The sequence below is a fragment of the Blennius ocellaris genome (genome assembly GCF_963422515.1).
Source record: "Blennius ocellaris genome assembly, chromosome: 5".
Taxonomy (NCBI): Eukaryota; Metazoa; Chordata; class Actinopteri; order Blenniiformes; family Blenniidae; genus Blennius; species Blennius ocellaris.
The window spans coordinates 30,427,490-30,444,989 of NC_137654.1; the positions used below are offsets into that span (position 1 = coordinate 30,427,490).

The following is a 17,500-nucleotide window of genomic DNA, read 5'->3' on the forward strand; positions in this document are numbered from 1 at the left end:
TTAAGACCTCACGATTGACCCTTCAGGCTCTTAATTGGATGTAATTGGTTCTTCTTTTCCGTTCTATTGCAACTTAAAATGCAATAAATTGGTCGTTTTCGTCGTCTTTTCAATCGCTCCAAATTCTGTGAGCAACGAGAGAGTTCAACCTCAAAGCGACCAATGAGAGCTCATCCCAGACTGGGTCCCTGGGCCATATGTCCGTCAACCTGGTGCGGCAGGTTTTGTTTACGGAGGCCCCGCAGGTTCAGCCGGTAGCGGGCGAAGTCTCGGCGTCCTGCCGCAACGATCTTCAATAATCTTTATTCTAATGTGAGAAACAGGAAATGAGAAGACTTTCAAAATCAAGTAAGGCAGAACAGAATGACCACCCCCCCTCTATCTCTCTGTGTGAGAATGGGAGAACACGGGACAATCTAGTGGACAGACGACCAACTTGGCCTGTCATTTTGGTGACTGTCAAAATAAAAGCACCAAGTCTAAGGAAACACTTTTGTTACTATCCGTCTACTGAGCATGTGCACAACTACTGGTTACTACAGGCGAGACGCACAATAGCAACATTTCCACCGGCTATATGTTAGACGAAGCCCAAGTGTTTTCAAAAAGTTGTGTTTTCAGTGTCCCAGAGCAGCGTTGTCGTCTCCCATCTTTAAACTGACCCGAGTTCTCCCCCCCCCAGGCGTGGTCGTCGGCGAGGACGACTGGACGGCCGACCCCAAGAGGAAGAGGCCGTCGAAGGGCAGCAGCCGCCTCTTCATCGGCGCCGCCATCGACGGGAAGTCGGAGTACTTCCCCACGCTCTCCAGCCGCAAGCTGGTGGCGGACGAGGAGAGCGTCAACATGTTCTCGCTGGTGTACCAGGACGAGTTCGTCTCGTCGCAGATCAAGATCCCGTCGGACACGCTGTCCCTCTACCCGGCCTTCGACATCTACTACGTCTACGGCTTCTCCAGCCGCACGTACGTCTACTTCCTGACGCTGCAGCTGGACACGCAGCTGACGCAGATGGACGCCGGCGGCGAGAAGTTCTTCACCTCCAAGATCGTGCGCATGTGCTCCAACGACACGGAGTTCTACTCCTACGTGGAGTTCCCCCTGGGCTGCACCAAGGACGGCGTGGAGTACCGGCTGGTCCAGGCCGCCTACAAGCAGAAGCCTGGCCGGCGTCTGGCCCAGGCGCTCGGCCTGTCCGAGGACGACGACGTGCTCTTCGTCGTCTTCTCGCAGGTGACGCCTCGTTTCCTGCAAACCCCCGTCAGAGGGGCGGGGGGGGGGGTTCCAGCTCGGGAACTCCCCCGACGGGAGTTGAACCTGCGACTTGTGTCTCTTTTCAGGGTCAGAAGAATCGGTCCAACCCGCCCCGAGAGACGGTCCTCTGTCTGTTCACCCTCCATGACATCAACCTGGCCATGAGGGAGAGGATACGGTCCTGTTACCGTGGAGAGGGGAGGCTGTCGTTGCCATGGTTACTCAACAAGGAGCTGCCTTGCATCCACACGGTGAGTGTGTGGGAATATATATATATATAATATAAAACCATCCGTAGTGAACGGACTGTCTTCAGCCAAAGAGTCCAACAGACACAAAACTCGTTGTTGTCTTCAGACCGTAGACTTTTTCTCGTACTTGCCCTTTAAGACTTAGGGAAGCGTCGCTGAAAGACTTTCTTTTCATCCCGTCTTTTGAGTTTGTCCTCTAAAGAAGAGAGGCACGTTTTGGACTTCTGCTCCTAAACGCACTGGCTCCATGTAGACTTTTTCTCCAAATACCCAAAAATGTGTGCTGGACAAGTAAGAGACATGAAACCGACGTAACCGTTTCGTCGTCTTTGAACTTGACCGGAACGTAGAGCCATGAAAGTCTCGGCCCTCAAGATTTTCCTCAGACTTTTGTTCCTGGTCTCACGCGGTTTGGTCTTTTTTTTCTCAAACCCTCTTGTTTCAAAAGCTTGGACTTGACTTGGCACCTGCAGGACATTCGACTAAACTCGGTCTGATTTTCTTTCACAGTCTTGGTCGTCGGTCCATTAACTGCAGACTGGACTTTAATTAAGCTGTCAATGACGCCACACCAACCTTCACTTCCCTCTTACAGTTTTTTGCCCAAAAGTCTTTTCTTGTGATTCTCCCGACAAACGACCTGACTTGAATCCGTTTTTTTTTTTTTTTTTTTCTGGACTTTGTCCCGAAGTTGTACTTTGAGATGAAAGACTTGTGCTGAGATGAAAGACTTGTCGCCCTCAGGAGAGAGATTGATCTCCTGGCCTCACCTGGACTTGTAGTCAAAGTGTCCCGTCCTTTAACGGAACCCAACGTCCTGGTTTATTTTAAGACCTCCCGATTGACCCTTCAGGCTCTTAATTGGATGTAATTGGTTCTTCTTTTCCATTCTATTGTAACTTTAAATGCAATAAATTGGTCGATTTCGTCGTTTTTCCAATCGCTCCAAATTCTGTGAGCAACGAGAGAGTTCAACCTCAAAGCGACCAATGAGAGCTCATCCCAGACTGGGTCCCTGGGCCATATGTCCGTCAACCTGGTGCGGCAGGTTTTGTTTGCGGAGGCCCCGCAGGTTCAGCCGGTAGCGGGCGAAGTCTCGGCGTCCTGCCGCGATGATCTTCAATAATCTTTATTCTAATGTGAGAAACAGGAAATGAGAAGACTTTCAAAATCAAGTACGGCAGAACAGAATGACCCCCCCCCCTCCCCTCCCCCCTCCTCCCCTCTCTATCTCTCTGTGTGAGGCTACAGCGGGGGTGTTTGTGGGGTTATTTCAGGTCGGGGGGTAGATGATGTTCTTATTCATGGTGGTAATGGCCTGCAGTGGTAACCATGGCAACCGGGCAGTGAGATGAGAGTCGGCCCAGTAGGGAGGTTGTTTGGGGGGGGGGGGTTTGGACTGGGGTCCTGGAGTTGGGGTTGCCCAGAGCGACCAGCGAAACCAGCGGACCTGACTAATCACAGCCAATCAGCCGCATGCTGATGGAATATGAGCCATGTTGGGGAGGGGGCGGGGCTTATTTCCAGGCTCTGACCTGCTTCTTTTATGGTGAACAGCGGGGGTGTGTGTGTGTGTGTGTGTGTGTGTGTGTGTGTGTGTGTGTGTGTGTGTGTGTCACAGCACGCCATGTTTTTGTCCGGTGATTCTGTTGCACTTTGTGTGGTTTCGTGTCAGTTTATCGGTTACTTGTGTACTTTCAAATCAGTTTTTTTGATTTTTGTTTGGGTCACTGAATTTGTCAATCGTAGCTTCGCGTGCTTTTCCGTTTGTAGACAGTTTGATGTGGATTCCGTTGTACTTCCTGTACGTTCAGACGGGTTCACTGAGAGTAAAAAGCGCAGAATTTAGAGGAACAACACCAAAGTCAAAAATATCTCAAAGTAGCACTTGTATATATTCATACGCGGCTAATGAGGGAAGGATAATCTCGTTTTGTGACATTTTCGTCTTGGATCAGTTAAGCGAGAGTCGCCACGTCAGCGAAAATGCCGCGTCTCCACGACGAATCTGCTGACTGTTCGCTGTTACCATGACAACGTGCATTGTCTGTAACCCTGAGGTCGATAAGTGACCCAACACGGCGGTGGCGGTGCGCCGCCACGTCTATAGGTCCGCTTTGAAGTCAGCAAACGAGATGATTTAGTGATTAAAAAAAAATCATGAAGTTTAATGACATTGTTGAGTTTCCGAGCTTTATATAACAGATGTTCTATAAAGCAAGTTACAGATTGTTACCAAGATCGTACTGGTCGTCATGAAATACGTGAGGAATTCAACTTTAGGACTCAGAAACATAAACACAACCCTGAAAAGTTTTAGCCCGACAGTTAATGGTGTAGAATTGTGGAACAAATTGGAGTTGAAACAACGTCCAAACATCAACCTCTTCAAATACAAATACAAACAAAAGATTTTTGAAACATACAGAGAGGAAGAAACGCATTGAAGAAGTAGGATCAACGTATATGTGCATGTGTGTGTGGTCAGTTTGGTCCGTGTTGATATACCGTATTTTCTGCCCTATAAGGCGCACCTACATTAATTGACATAATTTACAACTTTGTTAATATATAAGGCGCACCGCCCTATAAGGCGCATGGAATAGACCAGTGGTCAGCAACCTTGACAGCTCAAAGCCATTAGGTTACATTTTCCACTGATTCTAACACCCAGAGAGGTGCACATGCCTTATTTTGATAGTCCTACCTGCAGCCTATGCCAGGAGGACACTACACACAAAACCTTCTTCACTGCTGGTTGACAACTTACAACTACCAGTAATAATAATGATAATAAACTAAACTACGTGAAGTAAGCAACAAAAACACAACACAACACAATTATTACCGACACCACAAACCAAATATAACCCCCAATAATTGCATTTAAAACACCACAAACAGCTGCAATGAATTATGGGAGTTTCTATCGGCTGCACTGAGGAGCTCAGGATGTCCCATCATGCCTTGCAGCGACAAATTTTGTGTTGTTGGAGGTTATTGTGGGTTGTTGTTGGGCTTGGTGTTGTGTTGATTGTGTTTATGTGTTTTTGTTCCCCAGTTTAGGGAGTAATTATTTCATCTAGTTTATTTTGGTTTGTTAGAATGTTGGTGTGCAACCATGAGTGATGAAGGTGTTGTGCGGAGTGTCGTCCGCTCTGAAGATCCGGTAGCGAAGTTAGAGTTGTCAAAATAAAAGCTTCTGGGTGTTCAGCTGTCAAATAGCAGTCTCAAGTAGCGCAATTCTTCCATATATAAGGCGCACCGGGTGATAAGGCGCACTGGCAGCTTTGGAGAAAATTTGAGGTATTTAGGTGCCTTATAGGGTGGAAAATACGGTAGTCGTTTGAAATATGGGAGGTTCTTTTTTGTTAATGTTTTGTTGTTGTTGACGTTTTGTTCTTTCTATTTTTGGGGGCGGAGCTCATAAGCTTCTTGCTTCAGCCCCACTCCTTTTGGGCAGAATGTTTACCGCTCAAATAAATAAATAAATGTATAAATTCAAATTCAATTAAAAAATGTCTAAATTCATTGTTTGTACCCAAAGCGTTTCAAGTTCAGGAGGCGGATTATGTCTCATTCAGGTTCAGGGGCGGGGCCGCGCTACTTCCAATTCTCAGTCCAGACGTCTTCATAAGCAAAGGTGCTTTTTTTTTTTTTTTTTTTCACCCCTCTGAAAAAAAACCAAACCAGCCCGACGGATGTGTGATATTTCAGGTCCCACTTTTAAGAAAAAAAAGCGACGGGCACGAACGTAGATAAAGCTGGAGTGTATTTCCACACAGACTCAGAGTTTCCACCCCGCTGCGAGGCTTTAACCCGCTAATGACAGGGTGTCACCAGACCTCCGGCAGCCTGTAATAACGCCGGCTCCTCCCAGCGCCTCGCTCTGGAAACCACCGACTCCAAAGCCGCGGAGGATCTTCCAGAACCCGCTCGGATTGTGCCCGGGCACGCCGGCAGCGCCCGGGCCTCCCGGAGAACGGCGGCGGCGGCGGCGGCGGCGGCTAATTTAGATCCTGTTTACGCGACGACATCTCAAGTGGAAACTGTTAAAAAAAAAAAAAGGCCTCTTTGTTTACGTCTAAACACAGAAAATGCTCCTTGTGTTTCTCCGTAATCAAAAAGCAGTCGTTTGTAATTGTCTCGCCGCGTGTGCGCTAATGCTAATGCTAATGCTAATGTGACTACAGGGCGAGGATGGTTGTGTAATGTGTTCTAGTTGAAGTATTTACGTGTCTCATGATAATAGTTTCGAGTTTTTGTATCGGGTTTCTTATCGTTTGTGCAGTTTTTGTATTTATGAATTAGTAGTTTGCGTATATTCAGATGGGCTTTGCGGTAGTTTATAAAGTTTCATCTCGTTCAAGTGGTAGTTTTCGTAGTTCTGTGTCAAGTCAGTTGTACTTTATGTACTTTTTTTGTATGTGTTGATGGTAGCTTGTATAATTTCGGTATGCTTTCCGGTAGTCCGGTCATTTAATATCATTTTTAGCGGTTTGCATACTCGTACTTTTTGGAAGTTTATCCAGTTAGTGGTAGTTTATGTACTTTTTCTGTATTTGTTGATGGTAGCTTGTATAATTTTGCCTATGCTTTCCGGTAGTCTGTAGTTTTAGATAATTTTTAGTGGTTTGCATAGTTGTGTCTCGCAGTTCTGGTTACTCGTGTAATTCTTGTATTTGTTATTGGTAGTTTGTGTGTTTTTGTAAGTTTATCTAGTTCGATATAATTGCTCATAATTATTTATATTTTTCTATATAACTTGTGGTATTTTGCATAATTTAGCATCAGATTAGTGGTACTTTATGTACTTTTTCTGTATTTGTTGATGGTAGCTTGTATAATTTTGCCTATGCTTTCCCATAGTCTGTAGTTTTATATCATTTTTACTTGTAGTTTGCATAGTTGCGCATCACATTAGTAGTTGTGTTTGTAATTTATCTATTTATTATTGGTTATTTTGTTTGGTCGTCTGTAATTTAATATCATTTTTAGCGGTTTGCATAGTTGTACTTTTTGTAAGTTTATCCAGTTCGATATAATTGATCATAATTATTTATATTTTTTATATAACTTATGGTATTTTGCATAATTTACCATGAGATTAGTGGTAGTAAATGTACTTTTTGGGTATTTGTTGATGGTAGTTTCAGTAATTTAAGTTCAGCTTTGTGTAGTCTATGTGTTTCGGGGGAGGGGGGAGGGGGGGGGGGGGAGGGGTCTGGTTCTTCTGGGGACATTAAAGGGCCGGCGCGCTTCCTAACGGCGTCTCCCCGCTTTTTTCCTCCACAGCCGAAGCAGATCGGAGACGATTTCTGCGGCCTGGTCCTGAACCAGCCGCTCGGCGGCCTGCGGGTCATCGAGGGGAACCCGCTGTACGAGGACCGCACCGAGGGTATGGGCGCCGTGGCGGCCTACACCTACGGCGAGCACACGGTGGTGTTTGTGGGGACCCGGAGCGGACAGCTGAAGAAGGTAAGGTTTAGACGGGGGGGGGGGGGGTGGAGCCTTGGGGAAGACGGGTGGCGGGGAAACGGGCCGCCGCTTCCTGCGCCGACAGGAAGTGGCTCTGCGACGCCGCCGGCTTCATTTAATACACTTTGAACTGGACCTGAGTGTTTGTGTGGATCTCGTGTTTTCGGAGTGCGTTTCCGCTATTTCGAGGGTCTTCTGGTTACTCGTGTAATTTTGTATTTGTTATTGGTAGTTTGTGTGTTTTTTGTAAGTTTATCCAGTTCGATATAATTGATCAGAATTATTTATATTTTTTTATATAACTTGTGGTATTTTGCATAATTTACCATCAGATTAGTGGTAGTTTATGTACTTTTTCTGTATTTGTTGATGATAGCTTGTATAATTTTGCCTATGCTTTCTGGTAGTCTGTAGTTTTATATCATTTTTAGTTGTAGTTTGCATAGTTGTGCCTCCGCTTAGTGCGTTTCCGCTATTTCCAGGGTTTTTCCCCGACTGTTGTCTCCCGGTTCCCGTCCCTCACTGTTTAAATGTCATTTTTTTTTCTTTATATTTCCATTTTATGCTTTAAATTCAGTGCAGCTTTGTCTTTAGGCAACTTTTAGTTTGTGGTGTCCGTCAAAAACGAGGCTGTTGGAGGTTTTACTGTTGTACTGTAGCAACATTCTGTGAGACAGGAAGTGGTCAGTGAGACAGGAAGTGGTCAGTGAGACAGGAAGTGGTCCGTGAGACAGGAAGTGATCGGTGAGACAGGAAGTGGTCAGTGAGACAGGAAGTGGGTGGTGAGACAGGAAGTGGCGGTGAGACAGGAAGTGGTCAGTGTGACAGGAAGTGGTCAGTGAGACAGGAAGTGGTCGGTGAGACAGGAAGTGGTCCGTGAGACAGGAAGTGGGCGGTGAGACAGGAAGTGGGCGGTGAGACAGGAAGTGGTCGGTGAGACAGGAAGTGGTCCGTGAGACAGGAAGTAGTCGGTGAGACAGGAAGTGGTCGGTGAGACAGGAAGTGGTCGGTGAGACAGGAAGTGGTCAGTTGGACAGGAAGTGGTCAGTGAGACAGGAAGTGGGCGGTGAGACAGGAAGTGGGCGGTGAGACAGGAAGTGGTCAGTGAGACAGGAAGTGATCGGTGAGACAGGAAGTGGTCAGTGAGACAGGAAGTGGTCCGTGAGACAGGAAGTGGGCGGTGAGACAGGAAGTGGGCGGTGAGACAGGAGGTGGTCGGTGAGACAGAAAGTGATCAGTGAGACAGGAAGTGGTCAGTTGGACAGGAAGTGGTCGGTGAGACAGGAAGTGGGCGGTGAGACAGGAAGTGGGCGGTGAGACAGGAAGTGGGCGGTGAGACAGGAAGTGATCAGTGAGACAGGAAGTGGTCAGTGAGACAGGAAGTGGTCAGTGAGACAGGAAGTGATCAGTGAGACAGGAAGTGGTCGGTGAGACAGGAAGTGGTCGGTGAGACAGGATTAGAGCTGCTACTCTTCCTCCTCCTCCTCTTTCTCTTATGTTTTATTCACATTTGTAAAAAATAAATATTAGATAGTAAAAAAAGAAGTAAATGCGAAACATTAATTAAATCATAAAAATATGAAATTGTTATTCAAAAAGGCTGATTAATTTAGTTCCATTTAGAACTTTAATAACGCGGATCATTTTTAACGTTAAGTAATCACAGCATGGCCACAACTGATGTTGCAAGATCTGCGGCTTTTTCATGTTTTATTGCCTCAAACTGAACATTTTTTTCAGCTCCGTCGACATTTTCTGACGTCTTTATAGGTTGAATCAATCAGGCGGAGTTGCAGCTCTGATGTATTTTTTTCTTTTTTGAAAAATGGGACTTGGACGGGATCCAGCGGGCGCCGCCGGTGATGGTGGAGGTTGCAGGGCGGGAGAACCCTGCGGAACCGGAGGGTTCTAGCACCTCCGGACTCCTACAGGATCCCGGCGTTCAGTCTGGACGAGGGTGTAGTACCTCTTGTGCTTGTAGGGGGCGGCGTTGAGCTCTCTGCTGTTTCTTTTCGGCGCGGGTTGATCGACGAGTCCCAGTACCAACCTCTAGCCGCTTAGCGACACCAAGTACCGATAACGAGTACTTGTTAAATGTCTTAAGGCCTGATTTGCTCTGCAGACGCAAATGAAATGAAGTTGACGTGATGAGCGACTGTCGCTGGTGGTTCAGTTCCCGGTGTTGTGTGGTTAGCATGTAGCATCGCTGGCGTGTGACCCTGAACCTCTTTAGCATGTAGCATGTAGCTCCTGGTCTAAATGTGACTAAGTTGCCGGTGAACAAGCTATCGTTCTCCGCCCCTCGACGCTCGCTGGATTGCATGCTTAGACTTCGACCCTCCTCGACTCCTCGGTTCCGGCGGTCCGGGGGTCTGGTGGTCCGGCGGTCTGGGGGTTCTGGTGGTCCGGGGGTTCCGGGGACGTGGAGGGTCTGGTCCTGGGTGGGACTCCGGTGTAACAACGTCGAGGTGGTGGAGTGACTTTGATCTGGATTTAGCTCCGTGTCAACATGCTGAGGTTTCCTCCTCCTGTGTGGTCGAACAAACCCAACGTCCCCACTAGAGAGAGAGAGAGAGAGAGAGAGAGAGAGAGAGAGAGAGAGAGAGAGAGAGACACAGAGAGAGAGAGAGAGAGAGAGCAACAGAGACAGAGTGAGACAGAGAGAGAGAGAGAGAGAGGGGGAGAGAGAGAGAGACACAGAGAGAGAGAGACACAGAGAGAGAGAGACACAGAGAGAGAGAGAGACACAGAGAGAGAGAGAGAGCAACAGAGACAGAGCGAGACAGACAGAGAGAGCAACACAGAGAGAGCAACATAGAGAGAGAGACAGAGAGAGAGACACAGAGAGAGAGAGACACAGAGAGAGAGAGAGAGAGAGAGAGCAACAGAGACAGAGCGAGACAGAGAGAGAGAGAGACAGAGAGAGCAACACAGAGAGAGCAACATAGAGAGAGAGACAGAGAGAGAGACAGAGAAAGAGATAGAGAGAGACAGAGAGAGAGAGAGCGACAGAGAGAGAGAGCGACAGAGAAAAAGAGACAGAGAGAGAGAGAGAGAGCATCTCTAACAAAGGCATGTAATAAAGACATCTGTAAAAAAAAAAATTAAGAAACCTGTAAAAAAACAAAAAATAAAGAAATGCCCGCCGATACAAACGAGCGGTGGAGAAGCGAGACGTGAAGTGAAGACAGGAGAACGATTCCTCCAATCAGCTGCAGCGAAAGCGGTTGCCATGGCGACAGCCGCCACGGATCCCCCCCCCCCCCCCCCCCCCCCGTCCATCACTGTCGTTCCTCCGATCAGCTGATCTGACAGCTGACTGGCTCAGTGTGTGTGTGTGTGTGTGTGTGTGTGTGTGTGTGTGTGTGTGTGTGTGTGTGTGTGTGTGTGTGTGTGTGCGCCAGCCACTTTTCGTCCTGCTTCCAAAACAAACAGACTAACGGAGCCACACACGGAGATTTAAAGCCTCTTGTTTACACGACAACGTTTGAAGTCGATACTTATTGTTTTCGTCGTCGTCGTTCTTCACAAAATGTTTGTGTTTAAACAACAACAGCAGAAACGCTGGGGGTGGGGGGGGTGTTGTCATGTTGGGCCACTAGTTGGTGCTGTTGTTTTGTTGTTTTTTCTTAAAAATCACACTCACGCACGCGCAGAGAAGAACACGCGATAAACATTATTTACATGAAACCAGCTGGAAAGTAAAAACTAAATCTATTTAAACTAAAGTAGATGAAAAGAAATCAAAATAGTTAATTTAGAATAGAATGAGATTGTGATTAGAATCATGTTGACGATGTTATACTGAATAGAAGCGAATAAAAAAAAAGAGAAAAATAGAAAAATAAGCAAACAAATTAAACTGAAAAAATAAAGCAAAGTAAAATAAAAATTATTCAAATGAAATGCAGTAAAACTAAATAAGTGAAGTAAAAGAAAAGAAAAGAAAAATTTAATAAATCAAATCAGTTGGGGAAAAAAATAAATCTAAGTATAAATAAAATGAAAAAATTAGAAAAAAAACCAATTATAAAAACAAAATAAAATAAATAGTTAAATCAAATTCGCTAAAATTGAACAAGAAAAAAATGATAATCAATAAATAAATAAAAGAAAAAAACAAACAAACATAAAATAAAATAAAATAAAATCCAGTCAAAATGAATAAAATATGTTCAAGCATATATGTTCGTTTACCCCCCCCCCCCCCCCCCCCCAGGGGGCGCTGCAGGGACCTTATCCCTGCAGCGCCCCCTGCTGGCCAGCCCGGTCGTCAGCAACATTTTTCACGAAAAAATTAATAAATAAGTTCTGCAGAATCAAACTGAAAAGCTTTTTCTTTTTTTCCCCTTTTCTTTCTTTGAAATCAGCCTTCCTCCTCCTCCTCTTCCTCCTCCTCCTCTTCCTCCTCTCCCATTAAGCACAAAGTGAATTAGCGGAGATGAGTCAGCCAATCAGCTGTGGCATTCAGAGGCAGCGGAGCCATTATTGGCTAATGAGACTGCGGGGAATTAAAGCTTTTATTCCGATAACAGTGACGTGCGTTTGTAAGCGAGCCGCCTGCACCTGCTGCTCCTCCGCTCGCAAAGAAAAAAACTCCCATTTTCTGCGCCTCCTTCCTCCCGGGTTTTTCTTCTTTTTTTTTTTTTTCACTTTCCCAGCAGCCAGCCGGCGCAGGGGGAAATTAATCTGTTGATTTATCTCGCTATGGATGATGATGGTGATTATTAGGAAGCGGATGCACCTGTTCCTCCCAATTTTTCAACCCGGAGCAGAAATCTGGAGTCCGACCAGAAAACTGAAAGTCGGGAACGCGGCGTCCATTAACCTCGGCTAGCTTGGGTTCGCCTCGGGAATCTCCTGCAAAACCCAGACCCGACCTGTGGAGAAATAACAGCCACGTTCACGTAACAAGAGTTTAAAAGAAACATGGGCAGACCGAAGATATTTTTGAAAATATTCTGTAGTTTGTTAAACCTTTAAAATGAAATACAATTGAATATTAAATTGAGGAAAAATACAGAAAAGAAACATAACTTGTGGGAAAATATAACCCAAAAAAACCCCCAATGCAATATTGGAATAAATGTTTTTTATTATATTAAAAATCTTAAAAACATAAATGACATATGTTAAAAAAAAATAGATAGAAATGTGACACGTGACAATTTTAACTTAAATTGAGGAAAAATACAGAAGAATGTACACTTAAAAAAACATAACTTGTGGGAAAATATCACCAAAAAAAACCCAATACAATATTGGAATAAATGTTTTTTTATTATATTAAATATCTTAAAAACATAAATGACAATATTCGTTACAAAGTTAGATAGAAATGTAGTACTTAATTAAATTTGTACATAATTTTCATTTAAATTGAGGAAAAATACAGAAGAATGTACACTATTAAAAAATCATAACTTGTGGGAAAATATCACCAAAAAAAACCCAATACAATATTGGGATAAATGTTTTTTTATTATATTAAAAATCTTAAAAACATAAATGACATATGTTAAAAATAGATAGAAATGTAATACTTAATCACGTTTGTACATAATTTTAACTTAAATTGAGGAAAAAGACAGAAGAATGTACACTATTAAAAAATCATAACTTGTGGGAAAATATCACCAAAAAAACCCCAATACAATATTGGAATATATGTATTTTTATTATATAAAAAATCTTAAAAACATAAATTACAATATTCATTAAAAAGTTAGATAGAAATGTAATACTGAATAAAATTTGTACATAATTTTAACCTAAATTGAGGAAAAATACAGAAGAATGTACACTATTAAAAAATCATAACTTGTGGGAAAATATCACCAAAAAAACCCCAATACAATATTGGAATAAATGTTTTTTTATTATATTAAAAATCTTAAAAACATAAATGACATATGTTAAAAAAAATAGATAGAAATGTGACACTTAATCAAATTTGGACAATTTTAACTTAAATTGAGGAAAAATACAGAAGAATGTACACTATTAAAAAACAACTTGTGGGAAAATATCATCCCAAAAAACAATACAATATTGGAATAAATGTTTTTTTATTATATTAAAAATTTCAAAAACAAATTACAATATTTGTTACAAAGTTAGATAGAAATGTAATACTGAATTAAATTTGTACATAATTTAAATTTAAATTGAGGAAAAATACAGAAGAATGTACACTATTAAAAAAACACAACATGTGGGAAAATATATCCCCATAAAAAACAATACAATATTGGAATAAATGTTTTTTATTATATTAAAAATCTTAAAAACATAAATGACAATATTCGTTAAAAAGTTAGATAGAAATGTAATGCTTAATTCAATTTGGACAATTTTAACTTAAATTGAGGAAAAATACAGAAGAATGTACACTATTAAAAAAACATAACTTGTGGGAAAATATCACCAAAAAAAACCCAATACAATATTGGAATAAATGTTTTTTTATTATATTAAATATCTTAAAAACATAAATGACAATATTCGTTACAAAGTTAGATAGAAATGTAATACTGAATAAAATTTGTACATAATTTTAACCTAAATTGAGGAAAAATACAGAAGAATGTACACTATTAAAAAACAACTTGTGGGAAAATATCACCCTAAAAAACAATACAATATTGGAATAAATGTTTTTTTATTATATTAAAAATCTTAAAAACATAAATGACATATGTTAAAAAAAATAGATAGAAATGTGACACTTTATCAAATTATGACAATTTTAACTTAAATTGAGGAAAAATACAGAAGAATGTACACTTAAAAAAACATAACTTGTGGGAAAATATCACCAAAAAAACCCCAATACAATATTGGAATAAATGTTTTTTTATTATATTAAAAATTTCAAAAACAAATGACAATATATGTTAAAAAGTTAGATAGAAATGTAATACTGAATTAAATTTGTACATAATTTTAACTTAAATTGAGGAAAAAGACAGAAGAATGTACACTATTAAAAAACAACTTGTGGGAAAATATCACCCCAAAAAACAATACAATATTGGAATAAATGTTTTTTTATTATATTAAAAATCTTAAAAACATAAATGACATATGTTAAAAAAAATAGATAGAAATGTGACACTTAATCAAATTTGGACAATTTTAACTTAAATTGAGGAAAAATACAGAAGAATGTACACTATAAAATAATCATAACTTGTGGGAAAATATCACCAAAAAAACCCCAATACAATATTGGAATAAATGTTTTTTTATTATATTAAAAATTTCAAAAACAAATGACAATATATGTTAAAAAGTTAGATAGAAATGTAATACTGAATTAAATTTGTACATAATTTTAACTTAAATTGAGGAAAAAGACAGAAGAATGTACACTATTAAAAAAACATAACTTGTGGGATGATATCACCCAAAAAAAAAAACCAATACAATATTGGAATATATGTATTTTTATTATATAAAAAATCTTAAAAACATAAATTACAATATTCGTTAAAAAGTTAGATAGAAATGTAATGCTTAATTCAATTTGGACAATTTTAACTTAAATTGAGGAAAAATACAGAAGAATGTACACTATTAAAAAAACATAACTTGTGGGAAAATATCACCAAAAAAACCCCAATACAATATTGGAATATATGTATTTTTATTATATAAAAAATCTTAAAAACATAAATTACAATATTCATTAAAAAGTTAGATAGAAATGTAATACTGAATAAAATTTGTACATAATTTTAACCTAAATTGAGGAAAAATACAGAAGAATGTACACTATTAAAAAATCATAACTTGTGGGAAAATATCACTTAAAAAACAATACAATATTGGAATAAATGTTTTTTTATTATATTAAAAATCTTAAAAACATAAATGACATATGTTAAAAAAAATAGATAGAAATGTGACACTTAATCAAATTTGGACAATTTTAACTTAAATTGAGGAAAAATACAGAAGAATGTACACTATTAAAAAACAACTTGTGGGAAAATATCACCCCAAAAAACAATACAATATTGGAATAAATGTTTTTTTATTATATTAAAAATTTCAAAAACAAATTACAATATTTGTTACAAAGTTAGATAGAAATGTAATACTTAATTAAATGTGTACATAATTTAAATTTAAATTGAGGAAAAATACAGAAGAATGTACACTATTAAAAAAACACAACATGTGGGAAAATATATCCCCATAAAAAACAATACAATATTGTAATAAATGTTTTTTATTATATTAAAAATCTTAAAAACATAAATGACAATATTCGTTAAAAAGTTAGATAGAAATGTAATGCTTAATTCAATTTGGACAATTTTAACTTAAATTGAGGAAAAATACAGAAGAATGTACACTATTAAAAAAACATAACTTGTGGGAAAATATCACCAAAAAAACCCCAATACAATATTGGAATATATGTATTTTTATTATATAAAAAATCTTAAAAACATAAATGACAATATACGTTAAAAAATAGATAGAAATTTAGTACTGAATAAAATTTGTACATAATTTTATCTCGTATTAAGTAACACAAATCAAAAATAGAATAGAATGGAAATACTATATTAATACCTGGAGGAGGTTCTTTGAAAAGTGGAATTAAAAACATTTTCGACCACAAGAACCGAATTCTCTCCAATTCCCTCAATGTTGTTGTAGATTTTCAGTTCTCTTTTGAGGTATGTATATGTATATTTATAAGGATATGTACGTAGTATATTGTTATTTTGAAATTATATATTTATATAGCTATTTATTAAGTGTACATATGGTACATAGTTAGCTGTATTATGTAATTATAAGCATCTGTGTACAAACTAAAGAACAGGCAATAAGGGGTGGTAAATTTAAAATGTTTTGTTCTTCTTGCCACGTACGTTTATGTATTAGATCTATGTTTATGTTTATGTATGTACAAATAGTTACATATTTTTATATGCACGTTCAAAATAAAAAATTCATTCATTCATTCAAAAGACATTTTGATTCCCACATGGAGGATGGCTGTACTATCAGTCATAAGCCCCGCCCCCTTTCTGTTTTGAAACGAACGGCTCGTTTACTCCCAACAAGTCGTCAACAAGTTCTCCTGCACATGTGCAAGTCGCGAGTACGAAAAACAATGTTTGCCTCCAGCGCGTCCCGACTCCCCAGGCCACATTCCTCCCTGGAAATCTGTACCTTTATTTTGACGGTCACCGTGATAACAATCCGCCTCGGTGGTCTGTCCACTAAAGCGTCTCCCAGTCTTTAATGTTTAGAGTGTATTGTTCTTTGCGTGTGTGGTTTCAATACAAAAATACCCCAAAAAAACCAAAACGACCATCGGCAGCAACTCACTCAGAAAACATTTGTACGAATCGTCGCGATTTCAAATCAACAAACAACTACAAAAAGAAACAGAATCACAAGATCAGCATCTAAGAAATAAATATTGTTGCGTAAGAAAAAAAAAACATGGTTACATAAAATAAGGCCCGTCGTCGTATCGGTCCTGACTGAATTGTTCTAAATGTTCTTGATTTAGGAAGAATAGAACAACCTCCCACCGCGTTCCCCTTGTTGGATAATCGTTCCGGCTCTTTGGAAACACGTTTGATGTTAAACCTCCGACGACTCTGCGCCGCCACCAACCCCCCCGCCCCCTAAAAAAAACGACACGTCCTCAATATCGAACGTGTCCTCAGAAGTCTGACACGGTCCCCACAATGACATAAGGACCAGTTGTCACACACACATATACACACACAAACACACACACATTTAAACAGGTAAGTAGCGATGCGGTCAGACGTTAAGTGAGGTGGATCGGTGTGTGATTGCAGGGGGAAGCTTTACACCTGGGCTCAGCACACACACACACACACACACACACACACACACACACACACACACACACACGGACTACATAGTTGGACACGGGAACTCGTATAAACCGGCTCTGAGTTAAGGACCAGCTGCTGTTTATGTTTTGATTGGTCGTAAATTAGATTAGAGACGACTGGCAGTTGCCGTGGTAACAGAAGTCCTCCCAGTCGCCCCCCCCAACTCCTGCGGTTCGGAGAAGGTAGCAGATATAAAAAAAAATTTAAAAACCACATGTGATTGAGAGGACCACCGGAGAGTTTGTTTATCTCCCACGGACACAGTAAACAAAACCGCTCTTTTCATGTCCGTCGGAAACAAACAAACTTCGAGAAAACTTCTTAAGAACTCGTCATTCCAATTTCAAAACTCCAAACACTTTATAGCTAATTTCACGCTTCTTTGAGAGAATGGTCGTCGATCCATCCGAAGGAGGACGTGCGCCAATTTTTCTCCGGCCAGCGAGGAAAAAAAACAGCTGACGCTTGGTGCACGGCTCCCTCTGGTGGTGGGAGTAAACATGACAACAGCCGTCGTATAGGAAGCGTGAGAGCTCCCATAATAACAACATTTGTGAGACTCTTTCTCGTCTTCCTCACCATGCCTGTAGGGGGCAGTGACGATGTTGGCACATTTCAGTA

At 40.5% G+C, this 17,500-nt stretch overlaps 1 protein-coding gene across 1 annotated transcript in view; it reads left to right on the forward strand.

Annotated features, from left to right (window-relative positions):
• plxna3 (plexin A3) overlaps positions 1–17,500 on the forward strand; it is a gene marked incomplete at its 5' end in the record, with an annotated part of 76,368 nt that overhangs the window by 10,920 nt on the left and 47,948 nt on the right. Inside the window, 3 exon segments of the mRNA XM_080496987.1 lie at positions 683–1,230; positions 1,338–1,502; positions 6,798–6,980. Coding sequence (XP_080353113.1) covers positions 683–1,230; positions 1,338–1,502; positions 6,798–6,980 — 896 coding nt within the window.